This window comes from Arachis hypogaea, chromosome 17 (assembly GCF_003086295.3).
Source record: "Arachis hypogaea cultivar Tifrunner chromosome 17, arahy.Tifrunner.gnm2.J5K5, whole genome shotgun sequence".
Lineage (NCBI taxonomy): Eukaryota > Viridiplantae > Streptophyta > Magnoliopsida > Fabales > Fabaceae > Arachis > Arachis hypogaea.
Genome location: NC_092052.1, coordinates 3,754,173 through 3,774,862, shown reverse-complemented (window position 1 = coordinate 3,774,862; position 20,690 = coordinate 3,754,173). Strand labels below are relative to the sequence as shown.

Sequence of the window (20,690 nt, the reverse complement as noted above, 5' to 3'; positions counted from 1 at the left end):
AAATAATTAGTTTATTATATTTAAAATTTATTAACTAATTACTTTGTTAAATATATTATTATATAATATAATTTTTTATCAAAATATTTTTAAAAGTAAAATTTATTTTAAACGTTATATATAATACATAAAAATATTAACTTTTTTATTTAGGTATGTATTTAAAATTATATTATTTATTCTGTTTTTCTAAAAAAATTAAAAAATAAAAGAATAATATTTTCATATATTATATATAATATTTTAAATAAATTATTTTTTAAAAATATTTTTATAAAAAATTATATTATATAATAATATTTTTAATAAAAATAGTTAGTTAATAAATTTTGAATATAATAATCTAATTATTTATCAAATAATATAAAATAAATTTTAATGATTTTATAGTTTTATGTTACTGTTTAAAATATTATTTTAATAGAATTTTTTAATATTATAAAAAAGTTTTGCATAATAATTAATTTTATTAAATAAAAAATACTCATATATTTTATATTTATATATTTTATATTTAATTATTTAAGAATAAAAGATTTTGTTACCATTTAAAGTATTATGTATTAAAGTATTACCATTTAAAGTATTTATTTATGTACTAGGATATTCTATATTTATTAGAGTCCATCAATGTTCTTATTTTATATTAGCCTTTAATTTTCATCTAATAAAATCTAACAGCCTTTATAAATGTGGCTCATTCAATAAGCACATAATAGTTGAGTTCGTTTTAGACATACCCTAATTTAGTATGTTAAAGATTAATTTGTCAAGTTTTATTAACCAATGAATTGCTAGATGTTGTTTCTTAATTATCCATAATTTATTTATTTATTTATCGAGTCTTCTTTCTTTCATCTTCTCAAGCTTATTATTGACATTGATGCACCCATGATATAGCTTCTTAATTTGATTGACATGTGTTTTTTTAATTAATTAGCAATCAAAATCTTGTTCTTAATTTAAATCTTGGATTTTGTTTTTTATCCTTTTACCGCTACTTTCATATCATCCGTATCTTGTTGATTCCTAGCCATGATTCTTTCCGTCTTTTTAATTTTTTTTTATCTTAATAATTTTGTTCCTTCGATTTGTTCTTTCTATTTCAGCTCCTTCCATTGTTGACGGCATAACATAACTACATCTCCTCAATCATCGTCAAGACAATTTTGAAAGCAATTGAATTTCAGGTACTAATTAAGTTCCTGCTTTCAACATAAATGAACTACTACTGTTTTGCTTTTTATTTTAGGGTAACCTAACCAGAAAACTAATCTCTTTTGTTTGTGGTTTTCAATTTAAATAAACTTTTTTTAGGTCCTTTTTTTCTTAGTGTGTGTTGATTTTTTTTTTTAATCCACATGAACCAGTGAGGAAGAAAAGTTCCAAGTTAATTGATAGTATGGGTCAGGGTTAGTTATCAATAACTCAATGTTTTTAGATTTTAGGGCAGCTTCTAAGAATTTCAAATATAATAAAGGAATTTGTAAAGGAATATCAATAAAAATTCTTATTTTATTTACTTTTTTAAAGGTTTCCTATCTTAAACGCATTAATTTAAACTCGACAAACCGCAAAAAATCATTGTCCGACCTAAAGTGGACGACAAGATGAAGCGACGAGATACAAGTTAATGTAAGAAGTTATACAAACAACTTGTACAAAGTGATCTCAAATAAAGGATATCCGGCTATGCAAAAGCCGTTCTCTAAAGCAGATGCTCCATGATAGAAAATAAATTTTGAACATTACTTGCTAAAAGTTGTCAAAACAACTAAACAAAGTTAAAGTGTTCAAAAAACTATTAAACTAATACAAAAAACTAAAGTATCATCAAAGCCTGCAGGTCGGGATATTATGAAAAACAAAAGATAACAAAGGAATTTAAAAAAGTTCAAGACTTCTCACCCATTAGAGGATTTGAGAGCCTCGCCAGTCACAACGTCTTTGCCCCCAGCTGAAGGAGTGTGAGGATGCATAAAAACTGACACAGCCGAAATATTCTCAGGAGCAGAAGAAGAGGCCTCCACAACAGAAGCTTTGGGTTAGGCTCCCGAGGTGGAAGTATGACTGACCTGAGGTCCCGAAGTCTTCAGATTCTGAGGAGGCTCCTCCTCTTCGTCCGACTCGAGTGCAGGGACTATCTTCCCGTCCACCACTATATTGTCTACGCTGAAGAGGGAAAGGTCAAGCTCGGGAACCAAGACCTTAACCTGAGCTTCCAAGTTGTCAAGCATCTCGTTCATTCCCAGAGCGGCCAACTCCTAGGACTCAGCAAACTGCTCCTTCAGTTTTCCCAACTCCTCCTCCCGTGCCATTCTCTCCCCAAATACACGAGTGAAGCTTTTCTAAAATTTCTTGGCCTTTTCCTCGGCAAAAGCAGCAGCAGCCTCCGACTTATTAGCTCTTTTCCGAGCTCTTTCAAGGTCGGACTTCAAGGTCTCCTGTTCCTGCTCCAAGTCCTTTTTCAGCTCGTTCACCCTCTTTACATCAGCTCGAGTAGCCATAAGAGCACTAGTTGTGGCCTGTATAGGAGAGCTCCTCAACTCTCTAGCCAAAGTAGCACACATCCCAACTGTTCGAAGCCCTCCACGGGCCAAAGGCTGTAGGTGGTTCTGAATGACAACATCGTCCATGATTAGGTGGTGGTAAGGGAGCACGTTCTTCTCACCCCAAGTTAGGGCATCGAAGCTCCTTGAATAAATGCTCTCTTCATCATCCACCTTCTGCTTCTTGAAGGGGGGTTCAGTGGAAGAAGGAGATTCAGGGGAAGGCTCAGATGGAATAAGCTTGGAAAGAGGGGTAAGAATGATGACCTTCTCCTCAGAGGGACCCGACCCCGATTTCTTCCTCGGGGAAGATCGGACCAAGGACCTAGCCCCGGCCTCCTTTTGTTGCTGGAGATTCTTGGCAACAATTGACTTCTTGGTATTCCGAAAATATTTCATAGCTGATTTTAGAGCCATACTTTCTGAAAACAAAATAGGACGCAGTAAAAAATAACAACTGTAAAATAAAAAGAATTCAGTAAGTAAAGGAAGGAGAACTACCGAGGTCCGACTTCAGAAGGCTGGGATGTCCTAAATATCTTTTTGTGTCCAAATGGAGAGCTTCATCCTATGTACCCAAAACAAAATCAACACTCCTCTCTAAGTCATCTAAATCGGCTAGATCATGCCTAACGATATTAACGGTATCTTGCCAGTATAAGGAAAACGAGGGTTCTTGATTCTCGGACAAGAAGAAAGGTCGGACACTCACAGCACCCAGGACCTTAAAAAGTGATTTTTAAAATTGTGGAAAGAATCATCAAAGATAGAAAAAGCCTTCCGACCCTGTACAGCTCGAAAAGATATCCACCCCGAATTCGGAACTATAGGGTTTTGTTGCAACAAAGAGATAAAAGAAGACGTTCAAAGTATGAACTTTGCTTCAGAAATTGCTCACACACACTCACACATCCCCAGCGATTTACTGAGTCTGCCTCGAGTTAATTCTCTGTAGGGTTCCTTCCACTTGTTTTACTTTTCATTTACATTTTTCTGCAAACTTTACCTTTCTTGCAAATTTATCTTTCAAGCAAAATTTAACATTCTTGTCCAATTTACATTTCCAGTATTTTTATTTTCGAATTCAAAGTCCTTTGATCCAATCAAAGGCATTTTATTACTTTATTTAAATTCAATGCAAACCATTTCAATTCCAGTCATTTTCTTTTTATTTTCAAAATCTTTTATTTATTTGTTGTCTTTTCAGTCTTTTCCTCTAATTTTATCTAATTTGAGGGTCTTTGATGCACTTCTAGAATTGTGGAAGCTAAGATGTTTTAAATAGGGTTGGATTCAGTATAGGATTCATGAATCGATCCCACTTTGTGTCAGCTTTTCCTCAGAATGTTCAAATGGATGAAGTGTCAAGAGGAATGAAAAATCCTAAAATAATTATAAAGTTCGCAGGAGAAGTTGGAGAGTCAACTATTGAACATGTTGCTCGATATTTGGTCGAGATTAGAAATTCGGCCAATGATGAAAGTTTGAAAATGAAGTTTTTCCTTCCTCATTAACGAGGAATGTGTTTACTTGGTTTTTGAATCTTAGACCAAATTCGATAACAACATGGGCTCAGTTAGAAACTACTTTTCATGCCCTATTTTATCGGGGAGAATTGAATGTGGCAGTTACTGACCTGGTGGCTTTGAAACGAGAAGATGGTGAAACCATTGATGATTATATGATTCATTTCAAAAATGCTAGAAGTCGTTGTTATGTGTCACTTCCTAAAAGTGAAGTAGTGAAGATAGCAGCTATGGGATTAGAATTTTATATGCGTTGAAAATTACTCAATGTGCATATTCCTAATTTGGCCAATTTGGCTGAAAGAGTTCGTTAGGTAGAAATTCTGAAAAAAAAGAAAAGGAGAAATATAAGAATGAAAGGAGATTGAAGAGTAAATCTTTTTCTCAAAAGAGAAAGTTGCTTATGTAGCCATGGAATCCTCTGATGAGGAATCCGATTTAGAGGCAGAAGTTGATTTGGCTGAACTTAAGAACGGTCATCCTTATGTTTGTTCTTTACTTAAGAAAATCCCTGACAATGAAAAGTCAAATGTTTCAAAATTGAAAAGTGGAAAGAGATATAGTTTTAATATTTCAAAATCTGATCAGATTTTCGATGTGTTGCTTAAAGATAAACAATTAGTTTTGTTGGAAGGCAGAACTTTGCTTTCAGCGAAAGATTTAAAAGGGAAATTTTATTGTAACTTCCACCAAGTAACTAGTCATTCGACTAACAATTGCGTTCGTTTCAAGGATTTAATTCAAGAGGCCATCATGGAAGGGAGGTTGAAATTCGATGATAGTAAAAAGGAAATGAAAGTTGATTCTGATCCTTTCGATACTGAAGCTAGTTTTGCTGAACCATATTTTGGTGTAAACATGGTTGGAATGTCTTATGACTTTGATATATCTCTAGGAAATTTTGAATCAGATGTCCAATCTGTATACCCTGGAGTAGGAGATGGGTTGTTGGATTTTTTGGTGCAGCAGAAGTTAAAAGATCGGGACGTATCTCTATGTCCTTGATGCAATGTAGTTTTCGATGCTGAAGCTGCAGCAATTTTTGAGAAGGAAAGAATGAAGAAGGAATTGGATCATAGGGAAAAACAAGCCCGTCAGAAACAACCTATTCAACGAATGAAAGGGTAAAGTTCTGGAGGTCCTCAGAAAAATCCTATTGCGCCTACCAACCGTTCTCAAGCCATTGGCATACAATGGATTTGAAACTGCCGAGAGTTCCAGAATAGGGTTGCTCATTACAAGCGTACCCCATAGTTGGGGCATAGAGGTCCTCCTCGAGGTCGATTTTCATATTTCCATGGCCAAGCTAGGAGGTACCCACGAGGCAAAGGCCAAAAAGGACAACAGCCACCTAAGATATCTCTTGCTGACAACGGCAAGGGGGCAACACCATCTGTGTTCTCTCAAATAGTCTTTTCGACTGATGGAGAGACAAATCCGAAGGGAGTTACTTCCCCTGTGAAATTGGATAAAGGAAAAGCAGTCGTTAGTGTTCCAATCGCTGATAAAGATAAGGGTGCTTATCTGGACGAAAAATTACTTCAAAGAAGGATGTGATGAAATGGTCGGTACCATCTCAATTATCCCAACTGAATATCTGGGGGAATATGAAGGAAATCTTATAGAGGATTATGATGTGGACGATGAAGAAACCTTTTCATTCATTCGATATGAGGATGAACCCGATTATTTTCGAAGGGCTTCTGAAAAACAAAAATCTCATTTGCGCCCATTGCATATTACTGCAACTATGAGTGGGATAAAAATTTACAAAATCCTGATCGATGGAGGGGCAGCTATAAGCCTCTTACCCGAGAGGATGCTGATGAAGGTAAGCAAGCATCCTGATGATTTAATCCCAACTAATATTTTAGTAATAGGTTTTAGTGGTGCTTCGACTCCTGCTAAAGGACTTTAAAATATTTGACATGACAAAATAAAAAATAAATGCTAGGGACGATCAGAATTTATTATTTTTAGTCAGTTTTATAATTTAACAACATACTTTATCTTATACTTTTAAACATTGACGAGCAACTGATAGCTAAAAATAATAAATTCTAATAACATAATTATTTATATTAAATTTATCTCACAATAATTTACTATTAACTTTTTTTTATATAATAAAAATAAATAAATAATTTTATTTGAACATAATTATTATGGTATTTTATATTAAATAAGATATAAACTCTAACTAATAAATCTGGCAAAATGATAGTAGTATGATCTGTAAGGAGATAATATCTTGTGCTCGATATGATACAAGTCACATTAGTACTTAACGAAAGTTGAAGATTCTAATATCTCAAAATCATGATAAAAGAGTATATACATCTGAATTGCACTTAGACTTGGGAGATGTTGAGTCCTGTGTTTCAGGCCAGAGGTAAATACATAGCTTACAAAATATTTCTGTACAATAGAAAGGCAGATTGGCATGCATGTCTTGGCAACAAAGTTGGATTCAAGGTGGCTACAGCTTTCATATCACTTTGCTATCCATCACTTCTTTCTTTGGCTACTTGTCATTCATGCTCAAATTCTAATTCCTAATATCCACCACACCCGTATACTAAACTACAGTCTTCTCTTTATTGCCTTCATCTCCAGCAGCAAATCTGTCCACCGAGTTAAACAAGTAAATATCAAAGCTCAATCAATGGATAGGGTGAAACAAGTTTAAAGAGAAGCGCATACTCACATACGGTAATGGTAATAAGGACCAACTCTAAGATAACCCTTGGATTCAATGTTGGCAGAAAAAGTTTGGAGTTGGAGCCTGACTCTGGCATAAGAAACAAACTCAGGAAATTCTTCCTCTTCCTCGTGTTCCGGGAATATATAAATCAAACTTTCTTTGCTACTGTGTTGGCAACAAAAAATATTTCTTACCCGCACATCCTCCTCCTCCAAACCATCCACGTGCACTATTGCCATAAGCTTCTTCTCAGACAAGTCATAAATATACCACGTTGGAGCGAAGTCTACAATCAGAAGATAATGGCTACATCCCAAACGAACTAATCTTCTAGGACAATATCTAGGAACTGGCGGAAAATTGCACTCAACTTTTTCCCATCTGTTAGCCTTGACATCATATGAGATGAGCAACTGATGATTATCATGAAAAGAATACAATACAATGAGGGTCTTCTTGGGACTCTTGGTGCTGTCCTCCCACAGAAAGTACGAGCTAGGCAACGGGTGATGTGAGAAGAGAGCACTATCGGGCACTTCCCTTTTTTCCCATAGACCTGATTTTAGGCTATAGATCTCAACCCAATTTGCAATTTGATAGTCACCCCAAAACATGCACAATTTGCCATCGTATGGGACTACTAAGGGACTTAATTGGGAGCAGAACATGGTTCCACATAGACTCCAAACCCAAGTAGAATCCTCATACTTAAGGCACCACAGCTTTGAGTAGTACCGATCGTCACTCACGTTATGTGTTAAAAGACTACGCGCATTACCAGCAAAGTAAAAGCAGCCACCAACAGAACAAAATCCTCGAAAATTTGGTAACACACCGTTGTCGATCAATAGATCATCTCTAAGAGGCCATTGGGCAGGTATATGACATACTTGTTCAAGTTCAACAGTGCCATTCTTCATAAAGTTGTCATCGGTGATAGTTAACATCCTGTGCCTGGTGGTACTAGAGAAGCTCACACAAGGCTCGGTTTGGTTTGTTACAACATCCTGATTTTTCACCAACATATATAAACGCTGTGCCATGGATAGCTTTAGATCAGAAGAACCAACATCCTGGAATTAGGGAAACAATTAACTATTAAATACAGAGCTCTGCAATGTGATGATAATAAATAGAAAGGCCATAGTTATATAAGGATAAGAGGATGCAGAAACAGACCTCAGGTTCAGATTCCCCGCATATTCCCAAAACAGCACCTTGCAAAACCGCAACAACACTTCCCCACCAGCTGTCAAAATCCGCATTCCATTCAGCAGTGTGCCCCAAACCCCTAATCTCATTCGCCGCCTTAGCCATCAAATTCTTCCCACCTTCAGTAACCTCTCTGCCCACCACAAAGGCACTGAAACTGCAAGCATTCACAACAAACGCTCCAACCTTAAAGGCGTTCGCTTTTTTCTGGATCCAATGGACGAAGAACCTTGCTCCCCAAGGTAGGTCGGGCTTGGAAGAGAAATTCCGTGCGGGAGGTAGGTTCCAAAGTTCCGAAGTTGAAGCAACGAGGACGACGAGGTTCTCCTTGGGTAGGGCTTCGGGCTCGTAATTCCGGGCATCTACGAGGTCCAAAACGACGCCTTCCGACTCTAACAAATCACAGAGGCGCGTCGCTAGGGCTTTTGAAGTTCCGATTTGGGAAACGAATAGCATCTTGCCTCGTGGATCGTGTTTGGGTTGTTCGGGATTGCGTTTGGGTGGTTGGCGATGGTGTGTTGTGAGGTTCTTTTCGTGCATGAGACGAGACTTGCAGATTAAGAACAAGGTTGTGGCAATGGCCGTGGCGGCGCTGACGGTGGAGAAGAGTGCGGGCGCCGACATGATTGGCATGTTGCTTTCAGTTTTAGCTTTTAGGTCACCAAACACTATCTTCGCCATGCAATGCATGACACTATACAAAGTTTCTTAACAAAATGTTTTTTTTTTTTTATAGAAGTAAAAGTGGTGATATACCTTAAAAGTGGTGATATATTTTAACATTGTAATTTTGGGTGTTTTTTAAAATTGTGAAAAGTACATAAATTTCTGGGTCCGATTTCTGTACTTAAAATTTTTAGATTTGTGTACCTCTCAGAAATTGGACGGTCCAATTTTTGTACCTCTACAAATCGATGGGTCCGATTTTTGCTTCTCTAGTTAAATGATTCTACATTTGAATATAACACCCCAACAATCCACATTTAAAAAAAACACCACTACCACTCTAATATTAAAAATAAAAAGTTCAAATGCTTTCCTCTTTTCTTTATTTTTTTAATATTTAATTTTATTCACCTGATTTTATATCATTATGTTTTATTATTTTTTAAATTGTTATTTTTGTTTTACTTTTTATCTTTTTTTAGGTTATTTTTAAAAACTATGATGCAGTGATGAAACTATTAGATAAAATACAAGTATAAATATTATTAAAATTTTGATAATCAAAAATGATATTTAATTTTTAAATTTTATTTTTCATAAAACATGATAACATGTATTTTTAACAATATTGTTACAATTAAATGATATTAAAAAAATGTAATTTGTTGAAAGAAAAAAGAAGTGATATATAAACAATAAAAATATTATATAACTTATGAATATAATTACTCAAAAAAATTGAAAAATTAATAAATACAACGAGGGACGGATTCATGTTGATGGATGTGGGGGTAAGTGCCCCTGTAGAGTTTAAATTTTTTTTAACTAATACATAGTAATAAAATCTATTTGTTCTCACTATATAATTAAATTTGACTCTACTATAATTAAACGTCACTCATCAACTTCAATTATGTAAAAATAAATGGTAATTCAAAATTTAAATGAATTTGTTATAATAACCTTTAAAAAGAAAGAGTGAAATAATTATAGATTTTTTATTTTATAATTGCAACTAATAAATAAATTTAAAATTTTAAAAAATCTATTTATATACTTAGTGAATATCACTATTGTGACGTGTATATATATATATATATATATATATATATTCAAAATAGAAGTTACTAATTTTAATTTACTATCCTAAAGATTCAAGCACCACAAAATAATCCTTGAATGATTTGAAAATTGCGATAAAAATAACTAATAAATATTATATTTATTAAAAGTGACAAACAAAATTTTATATTTAACAAATAACATATCCATTTAATCTAAATTGTTTTGTCAATGTTTGAATAAATATTTAGAAGATGTACAAAAATATTTAGAGAAAAATTTGATCTCTAAATTTTTATTTAATTTTTTATAAAAATTTAGTCATTCACAATTAAAAAAATTTTAAAAAATTCACTTGACATAAAATTATAAATTTTTAAAAATGAAAAAATCTTATTTTTTTAATATTACTTGTAAAAAATTGTATCAAAATATAACATCTAAAATCTTTTTTAGAATATATATTTAATGTATATCTAGTTCGTTGGGTTTTTTTTAATGTATACCTAGTTCTTTGTGCCTTTTTTAATATTGACTATTAAATAAAAATAGTTAAATAAATAATAATAATAATAAAAAAATAAGAAATCAAAATAATACTGTTTATTCATTAATCATTAGTGTTTTTTTTTAAGTTAACTTTAGTTTTTCTGGGACAACGTCAGTTTAATTTTTTTTTTAAAATATGAATATTATAAAGAATCGATTTCGTAATTATATGAGATGAATTTTTAAATGATTATTTAATAATATATATAAAAAGAGACATTTAATTGTATTGACTATGAAAAAATTATTTAATTTTTTTAAAATATAAAACTTAAAAAAAAGAAATTTAATTTTTATATTATTATTTAAAAACTAATTATATTTTATAATAACAAAGTATAATTATAAAAATTATTATCATATTATATTTATTTTGTCCCCACTCACAAAATCTTATGGATCCGTCACCGAATATAATCACACAATCATCTAATATATATGTTTACCAAATTTTAAAAAAAAAAAACTATATATGGCCATCAACTAAATTTTAGTTGTGCAAAAAATTAGCAAGAATGGAGAGAGAGAGAAAGGAAAAGAGGTATGAAGTTATGTGAGAGAAGATAACGAAAATGTGTGAAGTAGATATTGTTTTATAATAAATATAAGAATGAGTATTGAGTATGAAAAGAGAGGAGAAAGAATTAGATTTTAATTAAATTTTATACCTATTAAAAATAAGAGTAAAGTCTCGTTTTTGTCCCAACGTTTGGACCAGAGTAAGTTTTAAAGTTGTCCCTAACGTTTCAATTGTCCTGTTTAAGTCTCTAGTATTTCAAAATCGACTCAATGTTGTCCTGCTGTTAGGGATTCATTAACGGAATTGACGGCGGGACAAAATTGAGACGATTTTGAAACGTTAGGGACTTAAATAGGACGAAAATGTTGGAGACAAAAAATGATACATAGAAATAAATTTTAATTTTATCCTTCAACAATATCAATTTTTTTACCGTACATAGTATTCAATTATTTTTTAATCACATATAAGTAAATTACACTTAATCACATTACTTTTATTCTAAAGTTTGGTACTTAGTGTCGGTTTGAATTGATTTTTTTGGGTACAAATTTAAAAAAAAAAAATTAAGTATATTTATTCATTTTTAAATCTATTTGGATATATCTTTAAAAAAATATTTTTATTAAAAAAGTATTATTAATATTTAAAAAGTCTTTTTAAAAAAGCTATTCAAATATAAAATAAGCTTTATCTATTAAAGAAAACCTTTAAAAAAATGAAAAAATAAGTATTTTTTTTAAAATCAATCTAAACTAATTCTTAATTTGTTAACAAAAAATAAAAATTAATATTTAATTTAAAATATATAAAAATAAATCATTTAAATATTTAATATTTATCTTAAAATATAACTTTAATACTAAATTAAAAAACACCAAGAGAATTTGTGGAGAAAGGAATGCAAATATATAAATAGAATGCAAATAAATAAAAAAATAAAAATAATTTTTTAAATAATTTAATTATTTTAAATAAAATATAATTAATAAGGCATAATATTTATATGACATAGTTGTTGAAATAATAAATGAAAATGACATTACTTTATAATAAAAATATGAATTTTTTTTAAACCAAGATACTTATATAATACATAAAATCATAGTGGTTAGAACCGAACTGGTGATCGAATCGGTCAAACTATTGGTTTATTGGTTCAACCGATAAAATCGGTCTCACGTAAATATAAAATATAAAATACTTAAAAATTTAAAATTAAAATTTGAAATACACATCTTTACTAACATTTTATGAAGAATCAAGTCTCAACTTCTAAAAATAACTAATATAAAAAAACCATAAAATTTATCAGTAATACTACAATAGTATCTTAAATTTGATACAATAAAAAAAATAATTAATTCACAAAGCCTATCATCTAACTATAATATCAGTAAATTTTAACACTAATAATATCAAAATAAATAACCTTAATCACAATATAGATCAAGTAAATTAATAAATTTTTAGTGAAATTTATATTTATATTAATAATGGTATATAATTAAAATATAATTAATTTAAAAAATAAAAAAAACAAAAATTAAATTAAATTATATATTTATGTATACTATATAATTAATATTTGTCACATATAATAATAGGAAGCGCAAAGGTTGAGTGGCAAGTGGAAGCTGCTTTTGCTAAGAGATTCTTAATGGTATATAATTAATATTTGGCAAGTGGCAAGTGAAAATAGACCAATTCGGTTAGACCAGTTTGTACCGGTTCTTGTCAATTTTGATCGGTTTGATTCGGTTTTTATAGGTTCATATTGTTTTTTTTTAAATAGTCTAAAAAATAAATTGAACTGGATTAAAATTTGGTTTATCAATTTTTTGTTCGAACCGGTCGGTTTGGTTCGATTTTTATAATTATGCATAAAACTGAGAAAATTTTTAGAGCCAAAAAGTAAAAAATATCTATTTAAAAAGTCATAAAAAAATAACTAAAGAAGTATACTCATGTTTTTCTATTGTGTTATATTTTTAATTAATTGTACGATGTGTTACACTTTCAATGGATTGAATAAAAAAAATTCTGCAAAATTTAATGTATTGTACTTTTAATCGATTGAACAAGAAAATTCAATCAATTGTGTTATACTTACAATCGATTTTTTGACACCACTTGTTTTTAGTAATCGATTGGCATCAAATAAATTAATTGAATTAAGACACGATTTTTTTCTAATTTTTACAAAAAGAGAACAAAAAAACTTGCTGATTCATATTAATAAAATATTTATAAAGGTCACGATTAATAAAAAAATTATTTTATTGTTGTTTTTAATTAGAAATAAACATAAATGAGCCAACGAGTTATATCTCAAATATGAGATAATTTTTTTCTACTCATTTAGAGGTCGGTTTTGAATCCAAAATTTTGTGGGAGTTGGTAAATAGGAGAAGAATCCAGATCCAAATTAAATTACAAGCTTAATAAAACTGTGGAAACAAAACATCCACTCTTTTTACTAACATCTGATATCTGATAACTCATTATATAATAAGGATCTTCAAGATATTTTTTTAACTTTACCTTGAAGATTTCCTAGTAGTCCTTGTACTCCTCTTGATGGACTCGATTCTCTGAAGCCTTATTTGCTCCCTAAACTTGGCTATGAACTCATCAGCTTTCTTATCTACGTCACAAGAAGGTGCTGCACTTTCTTCTTCTTCCTCTTCTTCAGTCTTTGAAGCTTCTTCAACATGTGGTGCTAGATTTTCCACTTTCTCTTTCTGCATCATCCTTGCTTCTCTACCAACATCTTCATCTTCATATTCTGAGGACTCATCATCCTCATCGTCCTCGTCATCATAATGATCATTTTCCATCATCCCCTTGTCTAGGAAGCTTTCTTCTTTCTCCTCTTCTTCTTCCTCTGCTAATTCCATTGTTGGAGCTTTTGCCTCTCGCATGAATTTGTTCTTGATTTTATTCTTATTATTATTATCAGCAATAAAAGTTCTTCTCCCTTCACTTGTGAAGCTCCTCTTCAATTCCTTATCAAAGGAACGACCACTTCCATTGAATGAAGAACCGTACCTGAATGGTTTCATAGAGACTGATTTCTGGAACATGGGCGGCGGTGGAGGCGGCGGAGGAGGACAAGACTTGCAGAACACCACCTTCCTCATCACCTTCTCAGAGTTCTTTGCAACTGACTCTGCAGATGAAATGGGACTTGTTCTTGATGAGCGTGAATAAGTTTGGGACCTCATCACTGATCTTGATTCCACCTTGTTGAACTCAGATTCCTCCATTGAAGAAGGATACTGAGCTGTTGGGATTTCAATTCCTTTCCCTGACCTTGATCTCCATGGAATTGGAGATGGAAGCACAACATTACTGTCCTTCATGTTTTCCTCAATTCTTGGACTACCGGGACCTTCAAGTTCACCATTTCTAGTCTTCATTGAATTACTGGGTGACAATCTTTTGGATCCTATTGTCTTGTTGTTATTAGAATTTGATCTATTAAGACACACAGAGCTTGTTGTTGTTCCATTAACAGGTTTAGCAATTTCATCAGCATCATCAACATGTGGATCATCACATAATCGAGACTTCAAGCTTCGAACCGGCAGAAACAGAGGCTTCTCACCTACAAAGTTAATATTATTATTAAATACAATAATTCTACTGTAGAAACGAAGCTAAGGAATAATCACACCATCAACATCACAGCTTGAACAGTTTAAGGCATGAGATTTTCTTCAAATACAATAATTCTACTGTACGAGGGAAGCCAAGGAAAAATCACAAATTTAAGAAGGTAAAAAAAATCCGGAAACAAGTTCGTGTCTTTGTTTTCGCCTCTTTTGAGTTTCAGAAATGAATTCTTTTTTTTTTTATCATAGCTTCTCACCAATAATTCTCGAGCCTTCACCACTTGCTAAGCTGCCACTGCCACTGCCACCACCCTTGTTTTCGAAATTAGAGCGATGTTGTGCTGGTTGTTGCTGATTTGCCACAACCACCACAGGCTCCTTCCTGTAGTGTTGATTGTTCCAAGTTTGCACTTTGTTGCTGCTAGTAGTGGTGGCGGCGGTGGTGGAGCTTTCATCAGAAGAAGAAGAAGAAGAAGGGGTTATTTCAGCTTCGTCCTCGAAGAACGAAGACACCTGAAGGAACCTCGAAACAAGCGTCTGCGCGTTATCGAACTTGGTTCCATTGTTCTCTTTCTCCACCTTCTCATCATTTTTACGGCTGAAGAGGCCATAAGAGATTGCAATACCAACAAACAGTATGTGAAGGAGTTCCCAGTTTCTTGTTACCTACGTTGCACATATACAAATACCGATTCTGAGTGCCAAATAAGACATATGAACACGAAGGATAAGATAGATAACAGTGTGGCATATATGAAAAACATGAATATTTAGTGCAACAAAGGTGATTACCAGAGATTGGTTGATGAAGTCAGGAGCTTGTGAAGGAAACATAGGAAGGATAACGAAGAAGATTGCAACTAAGGCTGCTTTGTAGAGAAAATGGTAACAGAACTTGTTGTTGGGGTCATCTTGGTTTTTTTCTGGTGCTAGTTTTTGGTGTTTGGTGTGGATTGCACTTGCACTTGCCATTGAAGAAGGGAAGGGAAAGAATGCAAAGAAAGGAGAGAGAATATTTGAGGGAGAGATTGGAGAAGGAGGAGAGCAGACTTAGAAGCTAAGGTTGAGAAAATTAAAAAACAAAAAAGAGAAGGAAAGAAGGGTCATGAAGGAGGGAATGAAGAAAAAGGGGTGAGAGCAAATCTAATGCCTTTTTTTTTTATTCCTTGCCTTTACACCGTCAAAGACAAATTGTGCGTAGCCTTGCCCCCTTAATTATTCCACTCCCCTATTGATGCCTTTTTCTCTAATTTAAAAATCAGTCTGGCTAATTATATGCTAAAATCGACCATTATAAAATCAACTATTAAAATTTAAAAAAAAAATCATTTGTATCTATTAACTTTACGAACACTGACAAAATACTCGTCAAAGAAAAAAACTAATGTTATACCCTAATGGGTTTCGTAGTATGATAAAAGTACTCAAACTGAAATTGAGATTGAAGATAAAGGGCGGGAATAATTTGAGAATTTTATTAAGAAGTCAACAAAAATTTGGAGTTTCGATACTTTTATCGGACGAAACCATGTTTGATGGGTACAATTGGTCTGCATAATAGTGCAGCAGCATATGTATAAATAGCTTGTAGTCTTTTGGATTAGCTTAAATGAAAAGAATCACTTTTATGTACACCTTTCTTTCATGTACAATAATAATAGAGGTATATTTAAATTAGTATAGAGTTGTTGCATCTGTTTTGTTTTCTCAAGCTCTCTTCTGCTGTTATTTGTTCTTCAAGCGATTGCATACGTCTATAGCTGTTTTCAGTTTCTTGGAAAGTTTGCCAATCGATGTATCTAAATGTATACAATAATGTATTAAAAAAAAGTAGTATTTAACTACAAGTTCCATCTTGGCCGCATTTGAGGAGATTTATCTGGGTCTACTCTTTCCTCACTTTTTCTCCATTTAATTATAATAGAGTATATATGCATAAGAATCAAGAAAACCAAGAAACAGATCAAACAAATACCGCAGAAAATGTTAGTAGTTGATGAGCAAGTTATGTAGTTAGTTATCAGTTATTTTGTTGTGACTAGTCTTGGAGTTAGCAAGCTGACTCACCTTTCATTTAGCATAGCTTATATATGTTGTACTTGAGACACATAATAATTCTGATTCACAATACAAACATATTTTTCCATTTTCTGCACAACTCATCTCTAAATGATTTCAACCACTCTCACCTAAACAATTGCAAAATCGAATTCTGGGGCTAAGTGCTATCATAGTAACACCATCATCATGGTTACTCCCTCTCTCCATGCCACTCTTATTCATTAAATTGGTGCCTTTCTGCTTATTTTTGTCATAATTGAGTTAAGACCGTTAATCCTTCTTATGCAGTTGTTAAGTGAGTCACCCTATTCAGCCTTGGTTTCATTTCATATCTGAAACATCACTTATTTGAATGTCATTGTTATTATTATGTTCATTGTTTTCTATATCATTCTGTATTTGAATGGATTTATAGCCATGTATGCAACCCTTGCAAGCAGAGAATTCCAGAATCACTTTTATCATGGAGTTCATTGAGAAAAGACTTAAAAGAACAGTAGTTGCTGAGGGTGCAGGGCAAGAGGGTACAGGGCGATGATAGCAATTAGTCAAACATATGAATTGTCAGTTTTCATGCTTGCAAAACATCAAGTACATTGGTGAGATCCCTTCCATTTCATGTAAGTTCTAGTTGTCTATTTACTTCTGGAGAGAGATGCTACTCTTGCAAGATTATAGTTCGAATATGCAGCTGATAAATGAAGGAGGTTACTAGCTTCAACTCATCAAACCTAGCTTCTCAGACGGCTAAACACATCCTTGAACCTCATTTTTCAGTCCAGTTCACTTATTTATCCAAACAAGGAGCACCAAATGGTTCATAGCACCGTCTTTGAACCTCATTTTTCATTTAACATCGTTTTAAAACAATGTAGAAAATGAAGCTGCTACAAAATGCAGCTGCTATTGCAAGATCAAAAACACAGTTAAATTATTATGCAGACAACTACTTAAGTGGTTAAAGAAAGAAGCGTCAATGTTTTAAGTATGGGAAAAATCTTTATCAACTTTTATATAATGTGTATTATAAACTCTTACATTATGTTGGAGTCAAGAATTAACTTGTCTTTTGTCCAGAGGCATTTTAAAACAACCTTAGTCCCAATTGTACCATCACAAAAACTCCAAGCTGATGAAACCAATTGAAGGCAACACATATGTAGAATAGGAAGATAAATGGCTTCTAATCAAAATTTTATTATTTTGCCATCCATGATGTAATGTTCTAAAATCAGAGTGACTACATGCAGAATAATGTGCTAGATTATCAGACTTTACAGAAAAAAGTTTAAACGCTCTTAATTAACTAATCTAACAATCCACATTAAGCATAATGAAATCTCAATATCTGAGCTTCTCTCTGAATATGTCCATCTTTGTTTGTGCAAAAGTCCAAACTTAATTTAATTAATGATGGATTATTATTTAATTAGTTGTCAACCAAAGAGAAATATACATTACTATTTTTAATTAGCTCTTAACTCTTAAGAATCATCCAGATGTTGGACTCTATTCACCATTGTCTGCGAATTTGTTTCATTCATCGGATACACACTTTCAATTTATTTTATATAATATATACATTGAATGACGAAATAAGGTGGAAAGTGTGTGTAATCCAATACATAAAAATATTCATGGATTAAAATGTTATAAAATAAAATTATGTTCATACTGAATGGTAAAAAAGCAAACCAAACAAAATTTGACTCGAATAAATGAAACAAAACATAAAACATGGAGCAGGAACATTATCGTGAATAAATATTCTGCACCAAAACATTATCTCCGATGATAATATCCTTCAATGGAATGAGAGAAGGAACATGGTGAACTATTTGAAAATGGTCATCATACCAAGGAGTAGTCAACAAAATCCTAAACTCTTGATTTTCAGGATCATGGTAGGCAATGCAATCATGTAATTGAAATGTACTGTCGGAACTTGCAGAATACTGGAAAATAGGAGTCCAAGATTCTCCAACTCCATATCTTTCCATCCTCCACATTGTGCCAAGCAGCTTATTAAAATATATCAAGCAAAGAGAATCCCTGAATTCAAATAAGATGAGTTTTGTACCTGGATCCCTGGGTGCCATAGAGAAGGTTTGAAACTTCTCCGTGTCGAAATTGAAGGCCCATATCGAGACATTTCCATCAACATCTAAACCAATCCAATGAAGTGCCCCATTTAAATAAGTACCAATCTCACACAAATTTATCAAATTCTTGGGATAATCTATTTCAATATTTATCCATGTCGATGTTCCAACTGTGTGCATTTCAACAACCATACTATGATCTTCAAAGATATGTATTCTCACTAGCTTGTATTGGTTTGTTTTTGGGTGGAAACCAAAACCCCAATGTATTTGCTTGCAGTGTTTCCGGACTGGAGGGATTTTTGGAAGTCTTATGAACTCACCTGTTATTGGGTTGCAAACAAGTGAAATGTTTCTATACTCTGGACCACTCAAGTAAAAAAGACCATTACAAGGAAGTACTTCAATATAAAGTTCTCTACCCTTTAATGATTTAGGACCAGGTAGAGGAATCTCAAATTTAGGATCAAGTTTTATGCTGCTACTACTATGATTCAGGACGTCAAACACCCTGCAGCAGCATGGATTGTTTCTCCGTTCATGCCATTCAATTGGGTCATATTCAGCAAGGCGAAAGATTCTCGACCGAAAGGGTCGGATCATGGTAGCAGGAAGTGTACGAGTAAAGAGTAATTTGGCAAAGTTTGGATCAGAAATTAATATGTTCCAATCCTTACAAACACATCTACAAATCAGAACAGATTTCATGGGAAGTCTAACAAAAATATCGATCATTATATCGACCGTAAGGCTGGCAAAACAAGACATGGTTGAAGCAAGTGAAGTTGATGCTTCTAAGGGTGAAGTTTGCTGATATTTATAGGCATGCTACCGAATGTGAAATCAGTTACCAAAAGAATAAAATTGTATTAGGTGTGAATCTTTATCTTTATCTTTATTGAATTTATCTTTATTGAATTTGGAAATTATTTGTTTAGGTATCTTTATTAGAAATTTTTAAAATTTTATTTATAAATTATAAATTAAATTATTTATTTAGCTGGTTGTTTTTAAAATTTTTAAATACACTTTTTTAAGTTGTTAGATATTTAGTTTTTAAAATTGTTGAATTAATTTAAAAAAATCATTTTATTTGGTTGCTGTTAGTGTTAGGGCTTGTTTGGATGAGCTTTTAAAAAAAAGATCTTTTTTCGAGTTATCTTTTTTTAAAAGATCTTATAAAGAAATAAAAGTAATTTTATGTTTGGATATCTCAGGTAAAAAGGTCTTTTTATCTATCAATTATGTTTGGGTATAACAATATAAAAGTACTTTTTTGTTTATTTATTACATGAAAAATATCTTTTTTTTTAAGGAAAAAAGATCTTTTAAAAAAAGATGTAAATTACAGCTTCTCAAAAAAGATTTTTTTTTATTTTACTAATACTTTTACTACTAGAAATTTGCCAAACACGTTAAAAAATAAAAAAAAATCTTTTTTTTCATTGAAAAAGATCTTTTTTTTAACAAAATAATGGCGCCCAAACATGCACTTAGTCAGTGTTAAAAGAGAGCCCACTATTGTTGTCTGTTCTCTACTTTAAATCCGGAAACGCAGTTCTAGGCCTTCCATATGCATTAGCAAGCCTTTCATTCTTTAAACGGAAAACATATATACTGTATCAACTTTAAATCTCTATGAATGTCCATCATACAATTTATTTTTCTACACTTTATCTACCATGTATGTCCTATGAATGGTCTTCTTGTAGCAACGGGCAAAAATTTTATAAATAAAACTCATATCCTATCTAATAATAAATAAATGATATATTAGCATACAATACAGGACAGCTATATTAAAATAAAAATACTCATCCAAAGTGTGTCAGCAGCTGAAGAGGGATAAGGGTTTGTGGGCACTGGAACTGAACCAAACACATTTGCACCAATTGAGTTTGTGGTGTTCAATACTGATGAACTAGTACTGCAATTTCAATTTCAATTTTAGACCCCAAAATTATTCTCTTTTTTTTTTTAAGGAAAAAAAAAAAGTAGGTATATTGGCAATCGTGGTTCACCTTGTTGATGGATACTGACATGTAGTAGTGCCTGAAAAACAGGTAAGTACATTAATTAATTAAATTGTCTTAAAATAAAAAAATTAAATAAATAAATAAAA

At 32.1% G+C, this 20,690-nt stretch overlaps 3 protein-coding genes and 1 long non-coding RNA gene across 4 annotated transcripts; 1 reads left to right on the top strand and 3 right to left on the bottom strand.

The window, feature by feature from the left end:
* Positions 1–6,294: 6,294 nt before the first annotated feature.
* On the bottom strand, positions 6,295–8,678 carry LOC112766840 (uncharacterized). The gene is made up of 3 exons (XM_025812737.2): positions 7,959–8,678; positions 6,783–7,852; positions 6,295–6,699 (listed from the first exon to the last, which is right to left on the bottom strand). Exons 1-3 carry the CDS (start codon positions 8,670–8,672, stop codon positions 6,654–6,656), a joined length of 1,830 nt encoding a protein of 609 aa, XP_025668522.2. The 5' UTR covers positions 8,673–8,678; the 3' UTR covers positions 6,295–6,653.
* Positions 8,679–13,160: 4,482 nt separating this feature from the next.
* Positions 13,161–15,479, bottom strand: LOC112762621 (uncharacterized). Its single transcript, XM_029294734.2, has 3 exons — positions 15,198–15,479; positions 14,663–15,071; positions 13,161–14,398 (listed from the first exon to the last, which is right to left on the bottom strand). The coding sequence occupies exons 1-3, from the start codon at positions 15,375–15,377 to the stop codon at positions 13,329–13,331; spliced, it is 1,659 nt and encodes a 552-aa protein (XP_029150567.1). The 5' UTR covers positions 15,378–15,479; the 3' UTR covers positions 13,161–13,328.
* Positions 14,064–15,644, top strand: LOC140180841 (uncharacterized). Its single transcript, XR_011874841.1, has 3 exons — positions 14,064–14,221; positions 14,309–14,569; positions 14,655–15,644. It is a non-coding gene; the product is annotated as an uncharacterized lncRNA (long non-coding RNA).
* Positions 15,645–18,217: 2,573 nt separating this feature from the next.
* On the bottom strand, positions 18,218–19,303 carry LOC112762619 (F-box protein At2g23160-like). Its single transcript, XM_025808491.1, has one exon. It carries the CDS (start codon positions 19,301–19,303, stop codon positions 18,218–18,220), a length of 1,086 nt encoding a protein of 361 aa, XP_025664276.1.
* Positions 19,304–20,690: the final 1,387 nt, after the last annotated feature.

Coding starts and splice junctions, on each gene's coding strand:
- LOC112762621 (XM_029294734.2), bottom strand. CDS start 15,377: ATGGCAAGTGCAAGTGCAATCCACACCAAACACCAAAAACTAGCACCA. Junction 15,072..15,197: donor ACTTCATCAACCAATCTCTG/GTAATCACCTTT, acceptor TGTGCAACGTAG/GTAACAAGAAACTGGGAACT. Junction 14,399..14,662: donor TGAAGGCTCGAGAATTATTG/GTGAGAAGCTAT, acceptor TTAACTTTGTAG/GTGAGAAGCCTCTGTTTCTG.
- LOC112766840 (XM_025812737.2), bottom strand. CDS start 8,672: ATGGCGAAGATAGTGTTTGGTGACCTAAAAGCTAAAACTGAAAGCAAC. Junction 7,853..7,958: donor GCGGGGAATCTGAACCTGAG/GTCTGTTTCTGC, acceptor CCCTAATTCCAG/GATGTTGGTTCTTCTGATCT. Junction 6,700..6,782: donor CCTTATTACCATTACCGTAT/GTGAGTATGCGC, acceptor CTCGGTGGACAG/ATTTGCTGCTGGAGATGAAG.
- LOC112762619 (XM_025808491.1), bottom strand. CDS start 19,303: ATGATCGATATTTTTGTTAGACTTCCCATGAAATCTGTTCTGATTTGT.